Genomic DNA, 15,429 nt, shown 5'->3' with positions numbered 1-15,429 from the left:
AAGCCACATATTTTTGTGTTAATGTATGTTGATGACATCAAAATTGTCAAACGAACAGTTATAAATAATGTTAATATGTTTTTTTCTGAATAAAGATTTCAACGAAATTGCATCCAATGGGCGTATCATTGTGATTTTCATTACTGTTTAGTTAGGAAGTCCTAACATTGCTTAACTGTTAATATGTACCCTTTGTATGGCTTTTCAAGTTATGTAGTGTAAGGCGCCACCTTGTGTTATTATGCACTTATTACATGTGGATTTAAAATTGCTAAGGGATTTAATAATGAATGAATTTAATTGAAATAATTACCAAGTTTCATGATTCTGCACATTTTTTCTGTCTGGTTATCTTTCTTCTTCTATCTGCCTAAACTTGAGTTTAAAACCCCCACAATCATCTATTTTATGCTTTAATGACAGTTAATCTGAGCAAAATACATTTCTTCATAATTTAAAAATAACTTGTGTTAACGCTTCATAAATATCAGAAGTTTTTCTTTCAGTCTCTGCTGAAAATCAAATCATTTTGCGTGTTGTTCACCGTCTTCATTGTTCCAGTGTAAATCAAACTCTTCTTATTGGACACATTAACTTGTAGCAGGAAAGGCGCTTGCGTTAAATAATAATTTTAAATGGTTCTGCTCCTATCACAAAGTTGTTTTGCATTGAAAGTCGTGTCAGAATTTGGCGTAATTAAGATGAAAACATGGATAATGAACACTTTTGCCCAGTCATGGGAGTGTAATGATGTGGGGGATATTTTCTTGGAATACTTTGGGCCCTTTACTACAAAATTAATAGCATTTTATTTACAGAGTATTGTTGCTGACCACGTCCATCCCTTTATGCTCACCGTGTACCCGTCTTCTGTTGGCTTCTTCCAGCAGGATATCACACCATGTTCACTACCACGAACATGACAAAGTTCAAATCATCTCAAACTGGTTTGTTGAGCATGACAGTGAGTTCACTGTGAGAAAATCAGTGAGTTCCATCTTAGCACCTTTGGGATGTGGCGGAACAGGAGATTCACATTATGGAGGTGCAGCTGGCAAATCTGCAGCATCTGTATGATGCTGTCATGTCAACATGAACCAAACTCTCTGAGGAATGTTCCCTGAATCTTGCTGAATTTGTGCCATGAAAAATTAAAGCAGTGCTGAAGGCAAAAGGGAGGTCCAGGGTACTAGCAAGATATGATTAATAAAGTGGCCAGTGAGTGTTTAATGCAAGAAAAATCCAATAAATTACATAAGGGCTAGGATCTTGTTTGAATTTTGTGTCTAAAGATCAGTAAAATATAAATGATTTTTTAATAAAACTGCAACACACGCACATTTGATTTCTTAAAATATTTATAGGACACAGTACAGAAAAAAGTAGTGACAACCTAACTTAAACCACATCATCACTCTGGGATCGAAAATGTTCAATATATTAAATCCCTGCACAGCAGAGATGACGACAAATACAGAGAAGACAGACATGAAGGTAAAGAAAGCCAAACCTGGTTAACTGTTCTGTAATAAATAAAAGCTCTGATGCAGCAGAGCTCTTAGAGACTTAATTTAGTCTAATTGCTCCCAAATAATATGCTTCAGAAGGCACTTGAAATCTGTATGTACGTTAAATAATTATAGGCAAAACATATCTATATGACAACCTTGCCTTCAACAGCGGTAGCTACACAACGATGCATGTGCACTTCAACAAGGCAAGTGCAGAAGATCAACACTGATGGTTTTGGCCACAAAAAGTCACGACATACAGAAAGATTTGCAGATGTAGTGTTTGCATAGCATCCAGTAACAAATCAAAATCATGTCATTACTATACTTAAGATGATTAGCTTAAACCGGATGAAATGTTCATAACAAGCTGAACACAGCGAGGTTTACATGACGTTTTTCCTCATGTGGCGTTCGGCAGTAAAGTACTTAAAAACCACATTGTTGTGTGCTTCTTGTTTTTTTAGCATTAACTGTTTCTTCATTATATGTAGTCACGCACGCGCACACACACACACACACACACACACACACACACACACACGATAGATCACATATCTGAAGGTCCATCTACTTTTCTACAGTGAGACACTCAAAAATATTGCTGTCTGATTCTTTTAAGATCAGTGGGTAAAAATCATTAGTGTTCTTCACTGATGACAGTGTTATCCCCCAACCATCTCGTCTATCCTCCCTGCTTTGTCACAACCTCTGCTTCGGTCTCCGTCTCTGAGTGTTGTCCGAGCTGTGCAGTCAGGAAGGGGTTGAAGAAGAAGTCAAAACCGAACTGGAGGGCATTCTGGGCCGTACGCCTCCAGTCATGTTCAATCTTGTACTGTCTGCGGCTGGGAAGGCGGGCGTCGCCGCATGACATGCAGTGAATGGCTTTCAGTTCAAACACAGGCCATTTGGAGCCTAAACGCCCCTCCAGTATGGTACTGAACTCCACCAGGCTGCCAGTGTTTAAGTGTAAAAGCACAGACTTGAACTCGTTACTAGCCCGCAGTACTATGTCCTTAGTAGCGTCTTCATCCTCGATGATCGTCCCGTTCCTGGATTTCCTCTCGAGCGGCATGCCCATTGTAACTTCAAACTTGTATCGGTCAAACCGTTTGATGTGACATTCGTGCTTTGCCAGTTTTTTAAGTTTACACAGAGGATCTTCAGGAGGAGGAGCTGGGGCGGGCAGAGGCTGGGGCTCGGCGGTCGCATTCTTCAAGTCATCACACAGAGGATATGGCTCACCGTACAGGCACCGCATCCAGTTCCCTACAAATACAGGCAGCAGGTTGATAACCGACTGCGGCCCGTTCTCAATGTCGGTCACACGGACATATTTGAATCGTCCCGTCCATGTGACACGATGTCCTTCCAGATGAGAGCAGACAATCTGGGTTTGGGCCATGTTGGACTCCTTCCAGGCCAGAGGGCCGCAAAGGTTGCTGTACTCAGGCCACGTCAGGGTGGAGTTGTACACCTTCATGCCCTCAGACCTGTAGACGTACATCCAGCAGAAGAGCACCACAGCACTGAGCCAAACCAGGATGAGCTTGACAACACTGCTCCGCGACAAAGACCGAAACACCTTGATGGGGTTGAGGCTGAAGCGAGTCCAAAGCCTCAGCACCACCGGCACAAAGCAAACAGTCAGCGTGACCACCATCTTGGTGACCTCCAGGGTGAGAAACCACTGCACTAACTGGATGATGAGCATCGCAGCCATACCCAGTGAAAGTATAGGAAGGGCAAACAGGAAGAGGAAGTAGCCCACACATGTGCGGATGAGTCCTATTGCCGAGGCATTATTAAGGAACACCAAGCAAAGCTCGCACCAAGTGAAGCAAACCAAGTAGGGCACCAAGCACAGATAGGTGCCCTTAAAGCCTCTCAGCTGGGCCATACGGAAGAGGAGATAGACAAGGTGTCCATACAGCAGACATGGCATCCCCAGGTTTAATGCCACGATATCTCCAAGAGGCACAGTGATGAAAGTCTTCCCGAACATTCGGAGGAACCACAGGGACTCCGGGAAGAATTGAGTGAGGGAGCATGCTCCAGAGAGGACCTCTGTGACGAGGGCTTTACGAGCGAAGAGCTGAGCTGAGGCATGAAGGCTGAGGAAGGCGGTAATGGTGAAGAAAAGAGCAACAGCAGCCAGTTCTGAGCAGGGGATCCAGGATTTATCAGCTACAGGGAAGGAGAAAACCACAAAGACCACCGAGAGCAGGAAGTACCTGATAAAGCAAAAAAAAGTAATTGTTCTCCTGCAGAAACAATTCAATTCTTCTTTATGGTAATATTAAAGGAAGAAAAGATCAAATTGAAGCTAATCTTTACATTATTAAACTACTGGCAACTGAGTGATGTGGACTTACAGATAAGGCTCCAAGTGTGTCCATCCAAAGTTGGTCTCAGCCTGCTCCAGGTCGAGACCAGGTTCAAACTGAGCAAGCAGGTCTGTCAGAGCCTGGAAATGTTCCCACGCTTTAGAATTCTGTAGAAAAAAAGGTTTTGTTTTAATAAAACAAAGGTACTATATTATCAGAAATCAATAAATACGTCTAGTACATCGTGACAAACCTGAAATACACGCAGTGTGCAGATGACCATGGAGAAGAACGAGAGGTAGAAAACCAGCAGGGGGATGATGAAGATGAAGAACTCGATTGTGAGGTTGGAGATGATAAAGAAGAATATAAGTGCGTTAACGTGGTGGGTGGGGATCAGGGCGCTGAGCCACTGCATGCCCGCTCGTGACGCCCAGTCGATAAGATGCTCTTTTATCTCGAGAAGGGCGTATAGAGGAAACTTCAGCAGCTTTGAAAAAAACAAGGAAGACAGAATCAGTACGTCGCAGAGATGGAATCAGACAAACAAAATTTTTAAAAATTGAATGACTAAAAAACTTTTTCTGGTGATGTTAAAACAGCTGCCTTGATAAGACGAACCTATGAAACCCACTTCCCACAGGGACTTGAAGGCTATTTAATGTGTTTCTTTGGGGAAATTTATTTATTTATTTATTTTTTAGAAATACGGTGGAAAAAGAGAAGGTGCAGATCTAGTTAATGAGATGATCCTGAGAAAATCAGTTTAGTTTAGACCTGAACACTTAAAACTAGCTATACAACTGATGCTCCCCCCCCCCCCCTTTTGATGAAGCTATTAATTATTATTCATAATCTGGTCCAAAAGAAGCCAGGAATACTCCCCGAAAAAACAAACAAACAAACAAACAAAAAAAGAAGTTCACCGGAAATCTGAAGTCCCAAAAAACATTATCATTTGTGACTGGTTAAAATTTTCAGTGCACTGCAACTTTTAATGTTCATTCAGTGAGTGTATTTGAATTATTTCTGGCTGTTAAATTAAGGATCATATCAACTGACGACTACACAGGTGAAGCTTTGGCTGCACACCTGGTCGTGCTTCAGGTGAATTTATGTCAGGTGAACATTCACATCCTGACTGATCAAGCTTCACTTGAGCTGTTATTATGTGTAATAAACCAGCTTCCAACTGAATATTAACACAAAGGAATGGAAAATGATTTAGAAATATAATTAGATGGTTGATTTTCTTCCACAAAGGCTAATAGTGAAAGAATGAAAACATAGCAGGACCGAAACTGATTAAGTTGCAGAATTTCTTTCACTTTTTCACAGATTTACTAAACTCAAGACAAGCAGAGCGTGAAAAGAAGATGACAAAGGCAGACCACTACCCCCCAAACCACCTTTTGATGCAGGGGCAGTTCATCTGGATTTTTCACTACTATTTCATCATCGTCATCATCATCATCCCCTCCTGCAGCAGCCATAACTGGTGAGGGTGCAATACCCTGGGCGTACTTCTTGGTCATCTCAACAAAGTCATCAAGACCCACATGGGAACTGGCTGCAAAGAAGTACAGAAGAAATATTAGTACTTTTATTTTACTCTGACAGGTCTGTAGGACACTTTGGGCTTGAGGAAATGACAAATTGTGCATGTTTAATCCCATTAGAAGACACATTTCAGACCACACATACCCTCACTGGTGACCATAGTCTCCAAGACTCTCCTCTGTTTCTTAGCAGACCTGTTTAGGGGACCAGGGGAAACTGGTGTGTCTGCAGAGGGTATAAAGTATAATTTAAAAAAATGAATGAATGCCTTCAAAATGTAAATGATTTGAAATACAGTATTATTCCTCTCGGACCCGGCTCTGTGTTAACATGTTCAACGTTCTCTAGCATCTCAGAAACGGGCACCGACTTCTTCCTCTCTGGGTTTAACTTCCAGTACATGAGCAGAGCTGCCTTCCTCACTCCTCTCTCAAAACGAGTCTCTGTACACAACTTCTTCACCTCCTCAAAGTTTTCCAGTGTGATGCCTGAAGAACAAATGAGGATGAATGCACAGACGAACATTAGCTCAATCATGCTCCAGTTTCACACTGGTTCCATTCTTCTAAAAGCTGTGCACTAAGAGTAGCAGTCATACCTTTCCTGGAGGCCAAACACTGCTGCAGCAGTCTGACCGCATCCTTGCGGCCCTGTTTAGCAGCCTGGACGAGCCAAGTGACCGCTGTGCAGTTGTTCAGTTCTTCATCGCTTTCTTCTGCCAATGCCAGGAAGTAGCGGCCCATCTGTGCAGACACACACAGACTTTTAGACTTGCAACACAAGCATTACTGTGACTTAGTGACCTGTCCGTCCTATCAGCATGTCACTCTAAAATAAAATGTATAATTACTTAGCTCATATGCTCTGTCATCACCATATGGCGACTAAAGTCCACAGTGTCTGCAGTATGATCATTGCCACTAACCTTAGTCTGTGCTTTGGCATCACCTGACTTTGCTCTCTCCTCCAAATCCTCAAAGCTGACCTCCTCCTCTGGCTCCTCTGAAACAGAAAATACATTTTCAAAATCCATCCAGTAGATTTTAGGGCTCTTTCAAATCTTTCCACCTTGGACACCTACTAAGGTAACCCTTGTTTTTCTTTTTTTTGAAATCATTGTTTTCTGTGGTATTTCTAGCCCGCTTCCAGAGCACTGGGTGTGCATCAGAGGCCAGTTAGGGTGATATCTGCTTGTACAGCTTACTGGGGCTGGCCTTGGAAAAACTAAGAACCTATTTCGTTTTAAATATCTTTATTAGTAAGCATATATAATACAAGTTATAACTGTTAGGCTGAAATTAATGCTTCAGTTTTTAACCAGTTAGTTTTGTAATTCCTAATAGAAAGCTCTGGAAACTGGCATGATAATGACAGAAACTAAGGGTTACCCCCTAGTAGGTGTCCAAGGGGCAAAGAGTTCATTGAGACCTGCTGGATTTGGAAGGGACCTTTGGTTCCATTGTTTCAGAGTCAATGGGTGATTTGAATAGGGTTTTGGTTAGATCCTTTAAATAAGATGTGTACTTAACTCGAGCTTTAGACATTTTCAAATGTGTTGTTTTACCATATAATATACATACAAATATCACATTTGTAAATTTTGAAGGTTTAATAGAGTGCCAGTCCATTTACAGGGCTAACACAGAGAGACAGAAAGACAACCAATCATGCTCACTCCTCGCCAACTGAAGCCTAACACTAGCCCTTTACTTCTGCCAGCAGCAATTATGATTGAACCACCGCTGAAGTTCTGTTAGTTGTGTTAATAAGGCTGAGCAAAACATGCCAGTGACTTTAACACGACTTCAGTGGTTTTATTTTCCTAAAGTTTTATTTATTTATTTATTTATTTATTTTTAACTCAAAATCATATAGAAAGATGCCATTTGTCCAGGGAACCGAAGTCACACCAACTTCCAGTTTGTCTTACAAAAAACCTCCCTGCTGTACTCTATGTGATCATTTCAGGGACACAGCTTTGAAAGTGAGCACAGCTGTCCCACACAGGGTGCTGTTTAAACCTTCTGTTAGAGAGCAACAGCCAATCAGAGGATGGTGGCCTTAAAGGTAAGAGAGATAAAATAATTTGGTTCAGGCAGTGGATGAATGACGTTGTATAAGAAAAATATAAATTACTTGAACTCTAATTCGCGCAGAGCTAACCAAGAAAAGTCCAAGAATAAACATATGGAGCTTGATATTATGCCCACTTAAAAAAAAACAAAAAAAACCCCAAAACCCAGCTATTTAATATATTAGGTTTTCTTCGGGTTTTTCAAAGGAGCAACTACTCCTTATTACTCTACATTTTTAAATACTCTGCAGATGTTCCCAACAAACAAAAATAGAAACAAGACACCAGCTCAGTGTGGCAATCTGTGACATCAGTGATCCCAGTGCATGAGCATGAGTCACATCCTTCCAGAAACAGCTTTGGCCTTGACAAGACCTGATAATACCACAGAGCCCTCTTGGTTTAATTATCATCTTCCTTTGGCTAATGATTTCTGCTACTCTTAAATCCCAGTTCTCCAAAGGAACAGGATCTCACACCGAAAATGTGTCTGCTTCCCGTAAAGTAAGCGGTCATATTTGTTCTGTTTAAAACTAACAGCAGGAAAAACAGACGTGGAAACACTTTTCCGTCATGCAGGCTGTAAGTGATACTGGTGAGTGAAAGTGGTCTGCCTGTGCCTGCGGATCTCAAGAAGCAGAAGAAATTGTGAAGCATCCAGTAACTTACACTGGTAAAGCCACGTACACTTTAACCATCTGCCTGAGCTCTAAAATAACTGTTTATTTAGCACAGCAAACAGCTGCTGCTCATTCTCCTGGTGTGCAAACACTTCCACAGTGGTGCAGTCCATCTCCCTGTTTTACTTTCAGTACATTCAGAACTTTAAGACACTTAATTATATTATTTTAGACAGTTAAAGAAACTGGAAAGTGTTTACTTATGAAATGACTGAGCAGGTAAGCTAAGTATATAAATCACTGCAAAGGGTTAAAAAGATAAAAAGTGCTATTCCCCTTCAACCAAAAGACGTCTTACTTGCATACCATATTTGTTTAGTTTAAAAAACACATGTGAAACCATCTTTTCTCTTCAGGTCAGCAAAAAGGGAGAGGCTGCTTTACATGCTGAGGTAAATGTCTGTGGTCATGGAAACACTGCACTGCACATACACAGTAACCTGGGAGTGTTGGCTGCACTGATTCCTGAAGAAGTGCAAAGTGAAGGTCGAAGGTCAGTTTTGATTCTCACCTTGCTCTGGTGTGGGAGGAGTCTGTGGAATTGTTGCAGGACCTCCAGCAGCTGATGATCCAGTCATGGGATTCCCCGTAGACGCGGCGTTTAGCTGAGATCTGCCCCCCTGGGAGAGGCTCCTGATTGGTTGCCGAAGAGGCGAGGTTGTCGGTGTGGAAAGGGAGGAAGAGCGGTAAAGAGGATTTGGGGAAGTCCGAGGGGAGGCAGTAGAGGGAGAAGATGAGGGTGTTGCTGGAGGTGTTGGCATTGTGAGTTTAGGATTTGGCCAGTTTGAATTTGTCGTAGTTGAGTTGACAGATGAGCTGCGAGAAGAAGGTCCGGGTCTCAGGGTGGTAGGAGACGAAGGGTCCAGTTTGGAGGCGGATGAACTGGCAGTTAGTGAAGGATCCATGGCTGAAATTACATCAGATTTTTTAATCAATTAGGAATGTTTTGGGGAACAAACACAATCCCTGTGATTTATGAAAAATTATGAACAAAACATTACTGTGGTAATACTAGTAATGCTGCAGTGTGTGAAAAACAGCAATGCATATACAGTATGAAGCACATGTTCAAGGACAAGCAGCTAACAGAGTGCACCTGTTGCAAAGTAACAGGTGTTTTGAAAGGTTGTGTTCCCTCATCATCACATGAGTGAGATTTTACTGGGGGGGGGGGGAACAATCAAACAACCAGTCACAGCCAATGGCTGTCTTCCTTGAGCCTGGTTTTTTGCCACTGTCACCAAGTGCTTACTCATAGGGGGCCATGTGATTGTTGTGGTTTCTTCCCATTTTCAATATTCTAGTGTCTTTACAATATAACGTGTCTTGGTAGGACTGTTGTTGTGAATTAGTGCTATATAAATAAAAATGAACTGAATGCAGTATGTACCAAATATTCATGAGGAATTTTTAAATTAGATTTTTAGTGTGTTTGGTTTTTTTTGTTTTTTGTTTTTTAAGTGTGGAGGGGTGTGCTTGGTCTCACAAAGTGTTTAGGAAGGTGGTATGTCAACCACATGAATACCACTACCAAAACTTCTCAGAATTTATAACAAGACTTTCAATTGTCTTCAGTAAACCTCTCATAGGTTTTAATATTGTGCATAACTGATGTAAAATGTGTCATTTGATTACTATAAAAGAAAAGCTGCTTTCATACTACAGACGAAACCAACAGATCTCAGCCACGTAGCTCAGACTCAGGCAGATTTCCAAAACAAATGTAATATTTACCTCTGTTATCCTAGAAAGCTCCTTTCCTTTTACTAATTAAGGCCAAATAATCCCACACACAATTTTGTTCAGATGTGTGCTACGAAGTCTATAGTCTATTTTAGATATTATTAACCGAGCCCTGGGTAGCTATATTGAGAAGGTGACATCCTTAAAGTGCAATGACTGCAAATCAAGTGTCCTGGTGCCCCTCTTGGATAAGCAGGACAGGGCTCCGATGACAATAACTTTGCCGATAAAGGGGACTTCCAAACTAAATTTAGCACTCTTAATAAACGTTAGCGGCAAAAAGAACGCTATATACACACATACACAATGCCATTTCTATATATAGGGCTACTGCATTTGATATTAAAAAGACAGCAGCAATTGGATGTGGCAGGAGGCGTTAGCTGAAATAACCGGTGCTTTAGGAGCTAACGCTAACGAGCGCTGACATTCAACACTTCTAATGTCGGCTTACCTTTCCCGTGACAACACCAGTTTAATTAAACCCTCCAGATTAAATTGCTTCTCGGTTTGTTCACTATTTAGAGTCCCAACTCATTCTTCCACCCCCCCCCCTGAAATCCGCACGTCCTCTGTTTTTTGTGGTCAAACTCCAAGCACACACGACGCGCCGGAAAGTCTGTCAGCTGCTCCACTCCACGTCCACGCCCACTTTTCATTCTGCGCAATGTGATTGGAAAGCGCCGAAAGCTTGTTTTTATTGATTAGGATTTGATTGGCTGCAGTGGCAGGAAGTTCAAATAACCCTAAAGTCAAGAGAAATCAACTGTCGAACGACTAATATATCGAGAACATTTGTTAGAATTCGTTTAGCATGAGGACAGAAAAAAATGAGTTCAACGGACTACGTCTAACAACGAGTTACTATTTTAGAGCTCGAGGTTCCTTTAAATTCTCCTATTTGTTTTTATGAGTCGTTTATCGATGTATATTTTTTATGCTCGCAAAAACGCAATATTGATTTTGTACCAACAGATGGAACACTAAGATGGAACACTAAACTAAACTTAGCTATAGTCATAATTAAATGTATGGGTTTTGATAATTGAAGTGGATTTGTTTTGTTGAAAAATTATTAGAAAAGAAATGTGCTTTTCTTTAGTATTTATTTAAATACTTTTATTCTAAGTAGAAACATAATCCTTCCCCTGCTCTTTCTCCATATAGCAAAGATTAAATCCTTTGTTTATTATGTATCACTATTATGATATGATAAAGAATGATGCTGTAATGAGGGAAAGATGCAAAGCTAGGACTGTCAAATTGATTGTGGAAATTTGCAAAAATAGTGTAATTTACTGTAAGTCAAATTTAAGAAATACCAGTGTAAGGTGTTACGCCAAACAATTAAGCAATCAGGTTTACTTTAGAGTCTTTCTCCCACAAGCATGTGTAATAATTTTATCCAGACTCCACAGATTAAGATCCACACATAGAGTGCAGACAAGTTAAAGCTATTTACAGGGTAACATAATAGATTTTTTAAAAAGTGTGACAGCATGCCACTAAATATATGAATGGAATGGAATAAACATCTTGCAGGTTTCATTCTGTGAAAAATAATGTGTTGATTGAGATCAGACTATAAGATCTGCAAGAGTCTCAGTAACAGACAAGAAAAGGAAAACATTCAGTTCAGACTATGCTCGGAGGAAGGGCACTTAGTAAAAAAAAAGGAAGGAAGGAGTGCAGACAATTAAAGGAGTTTAAAGACATTGGGACTCGGGGGGGGAAAGAGTGAGATTAAAGTTCAAGTGTAGAAAGTTCAAGAGTAGATAGCACACTGTGGGAAAAGATGGAAATGAGGGCAGTAATTGCTTAACTGCAGTTGCACTAAAGCAGTTATGCAAATGGTTCTCGATTAGTAGATTAACACAATCCAGTTGAGAGGATAATCAGGACCCTTACAGTGCTTTTGGTCTCTCACATGTATGCACACCTGCAATCTGCATACATCAGGAAATCTGTCTTTTAAATGGGCTTAGACACACATGCACTCAGAGATGTGTCTCTCCTAAACTAAGCAAATCAGCTCTGGATAGTTATTTGTATTATTTAGCTTGTTATGAGTCCAGATCTTTTGATTATGCAAATCCCCTTTGCAGATTTGTCAGGACTGCACTGCCCGTGCCTGAGACGGTCACAGTCAACAGTTGTGGGTTTTTAAAATGTGGTAATTACTGAGGTAATTGAACCCTGAAACAGGCTGTTCTTAATAACTCCAGTCTGCTTGCTTTCTCTCTCACTTTCAGTGTATACCCTCCAGGAAGTAATGACTCAAGACTCAAGCAATGGAGACTCCCCATCATGTTTTCTGTCTGGTAAACTTTCTCATGCAGCTGCAGTGATTGGAAACGGTTACATGACACAACATGGCACTGAGAGATTTTGTCCAGGATGCACTTGAATCGCCTCCTCTGTCTCTAGGTAACAGGTCTCTGTATGTAAAATAGAAGCTTCGCCTACAGAGTCCCCCTGTAAACCCAATATCTCTCACAGGAAGAGCGATCTGAGAAGGAGGAGGAGGAGATGAGGTATGGTCTGTAACCATAGCAACCAGAAGGGTTATATGAGAACGGACACTGACTGGAGTGAAGGTGAGTATTTCTAACTCAAATGCAGCCCAGTCACTGTTTTGACCTTTGAAGTTGCTCTCTGTAGAGAAATGGGCTGCTGTACTGGGTGCACTGCATCCAGCTGATACTTTGGTCAAATACAAGACCCAAGGAACATTTTTGTAAAGCACATAGTCTTTACGTAGCATTTGTTGATAAGAAATATATAAACGACATCACAGGCAAGCAACATGTTGTCCTGCAATCCGCTTTACATTGAGGATTGAAATGAAGTAATCCAACTCTCATACAGGGCCACTGTCTAAATATCTTGAAACATGAACCACTTGGATTAATATAACTCCAAAAAGTCTCAACGTGCTTAAATCACTGGAAATTCCAACAGGCTTTTTAAATGTGGAAAACTCAACTCCTTCCCATGGGTTAATTCCCAGCTTCAGGCAGAACTCACATATTGATCTGGCAGTTTTGAGCCTTGAGAGAAACAAGGGTGGAGGAAAACACAGCACTTACACAATGACGGCAGAAATAATTGCATGGAAACAAGCTTTAGTTGTAACTGTTTAGATCTTGGTTGTTGATCTTGATATTACGTGCTTTGTCTCAATAGATGAAAACGCCACAATACTGGTACAGAATTTAATGTGATTTTAGATGCAGTAATTCACAGTGCATAGCATAAATACAAGCTCTAAAGTAAGATTTCTATCTTAATATCAGAGGTTCAATTACAAACTGAAAAGTTATGCAACACATTGTTTAAACTTTTTTCCACCCCAAAAACGATGCTAATACAACACAATAACTGCTGTGGCTGACTCACACTCCCCGTGATGTGGCTATAATGGCACACTGTATTTCTTGAGCTTTTAAATACTAGTGCTTTCTAGTGGAACATCTGAGTGCTTTTGAAAGCAGTTTTTCCATTAAACATATCGTATTTTGGCTAAATGGTCAACGTAGAGAAAAATCTCCTTTACTTTCTTTGAAAGTGCTTTAACAGGTGAAAACGCCTTAAAGACAGATGAAGTCATTCATTCATAATCTGAACGAAGGTTTTGGAAATAGACATGGAACATCAGGCTCTGATTTTTAGTGACTAACAGCAGTGAGTCATGCCTGGGAATCCTAATTACCTTCATATGAAAGTGTTACGTCAGCATGAGCACTGGAGGCTCGAGTTTACGTTGTGTTAAATAGGTCAGTTTAGTGGATGGCTGCAGACATGGACTAAAAGGTGAATGTTTCACCAGTCATGTGACTGCCTGTGTGTTTCCATAAAATCCTGCATAAACAACTAAGTAGTTTGATATATTCCTCATCTGATTCTTAGGGCTCCCCTGAATACTAAGAGCCATCTCTAAAAGTTTAATCTGCACACAGTCATGAATATGTTAAGCTTATTATGGACAGCTCTCAGGGATATGCCGAGAAGCTAAGATGATTATGTTAAGTTAATAAAAGCGGTGACTTCCCACTTTACCATGTTTCTTATAACCAGACAAAAGAAATGTAAATAAGCTGATTTAACATTTAGTTAATTTACAGAGAGAAATCACAAGACCTAATCACAAGGTTAGATTGACGTCAAAAGGAAAAGTTCCTTTATCCTGTTTCTGTGAACTCTACTCCTGTTGTTTTTTCAGAGTGGGCACTGTACAAAAACAGACTAAAAAAATATAATGCTGGCTAAAAAAAAAAAAAAAGTACCTCAGGCAAATCAATTCACAGAAACAATCGTTACAGTTCTCTCACATTTGCACCATGAGACAATGCTTCACCAAAATAAAACCAAACACACAATTATTTCAATATTTTTTGTTGCTGTTTCGTTTGATTTTAATCACTCCATCTGTGTGTCTGCTGGCCTGAGCAGGAGCATGACAGCAGTGCAGCCAAACTCACCCTATCTGCTTTGCCTGCATTATCTCACTCTAAAATGTCCTGTACATGCAAATATGATCCGTGACAGCTCGGAATAGGTCACGACACAGGCAAAGACTAATGTACACAATTAAAACTCCTTACGGACTGTGTGTTTTGCCTCTTCCACTTCCTGTGCCTTGAAATAATGGGCCGCATATGTTGCTGCCACAGAAAACTGTGAGCATGCATGTATGTGGCCCTGCTGGTGAATGGCAGACAGGCAGGCACAGTGTGGAGAGGCAGAGACAGGCAGCTGTGCGTAAGTAATACAGTCTCTAGAAACTGGGTCACACTCACGCCACTGTCATAATATCAGAGTATTTCACCTACTTTTGTGATCTGACAAGTCATATTGTCCTAGAATAAAATAAATATACCCATACACACATGTAATTACATCATTTAGAGCATCACAGTAACACTATTGAGCACACTGAGGTTGTATGATAAGGTTATTTAGTTCATACAATGAAGCACGGTAAGAAGCACAGTAGGTTTTAAATGAAATATACTGAAAATTATCATCACCATCAAATTTATAATTAATAATTAACACATAATACAAAACAAGCACAAAGGACGATTCAGAGGCATCAATAAAACACTTAAACTGATTGCAAAAGGATATTGGGGGTCATAAGGTGAAATGATGAAAGGATATTAATCAGAAACAGTGTGTTAAAAAGTAAGAAAATAAACTTGGAAACACATAAGAAGACAGTAATACTCAACTTTGGCCTTATAAAGATGTAAAGGATAATGAATCTGAAAATATTATTCATTTTTCTATTTTTTAATTGTATTCCTTATTATCTGGCGTAGACTAATGTCCCAATAAGCAAATATTTGAAATCAATTAATTCTGATAACTAATGAAGGGAAAATATCACACACACCCCCGTTGAAAGCTCTTGATAATTCTGTCGTTCACAATACAAAACACAAACACAGGCTCCAAGTAAAAACTTTGATATTTGTCTTGGCAGAATTTCAATTTACAAATTAAAAAGTATAAATTAAATTAACCATTAA

At 40.2% G+C, this 15,429-nt stretch overlaps 1 protein-coding gene across 1 annotated transcript; it reads right to left on the bottom strand.

Annotated features, from left to right (window-relative positions):
* Nucleotides 1-2,012: 2,012 nt before the first annotated feature.
* Nucleotides 2,013-10,536, bottom strand: wfs1b (Wolfram syndrome 1b (wolframin)). Its single transcript, XM_085429972.1, has 10 exons — nucleotides 10,350-10,536; nucleotides 8,664-9,059; nucleotides 6,324-6,400; nucleotides 5,997-6,141; nucleotides 5,713-5,886; nucleotides 5,543-5,623; nucleotides 5,248-5,408; nucleotides 4,092-4,328; nucleotides 3,887-4,005; nucleotides 2,013-3,745 (listed from the first exon to the last, which is right to left on the bottom strand). Exons 2-10 carry the CDS (start codon nucleotides 9,055-9,057, stop codon nucleotides 2,197-2,199), a joined length of 2,937 nt encoding a protein of 978 aa, XP_085286098.1. The 5' UTR covers nucleotides 9,058-9,059; nucleotides 10,350-10,536; the 3' UTR covers nucleotides 2,013-2,196.
* Between the last annotated feature and the right edge of the window lie 4,893 nt (nucleotides 10,537-15,429).

This window comes from Copadichromis virginalis, linkage group LG2, assembly GCF_057382275.1.
Source record: "Copadichromis virginalis isolate Kocher_CV1m ecotype Utaka linkage group LG2, C_Virginalis_male_GT1.1, whole genome shotgun sequence".
NCBI classification, from domain to species: domain Eukaryota; kingdom Metazoa; phylum Chordata; class Actinopteri; order Cichliformes; family Cichlidae; genus Copadichromis; species Copadichromis virginalis.
Note: the sequence above shows the minus strand (reverse complement) of the source record. Positions and strands in the feature narration are given on the sequence as shown.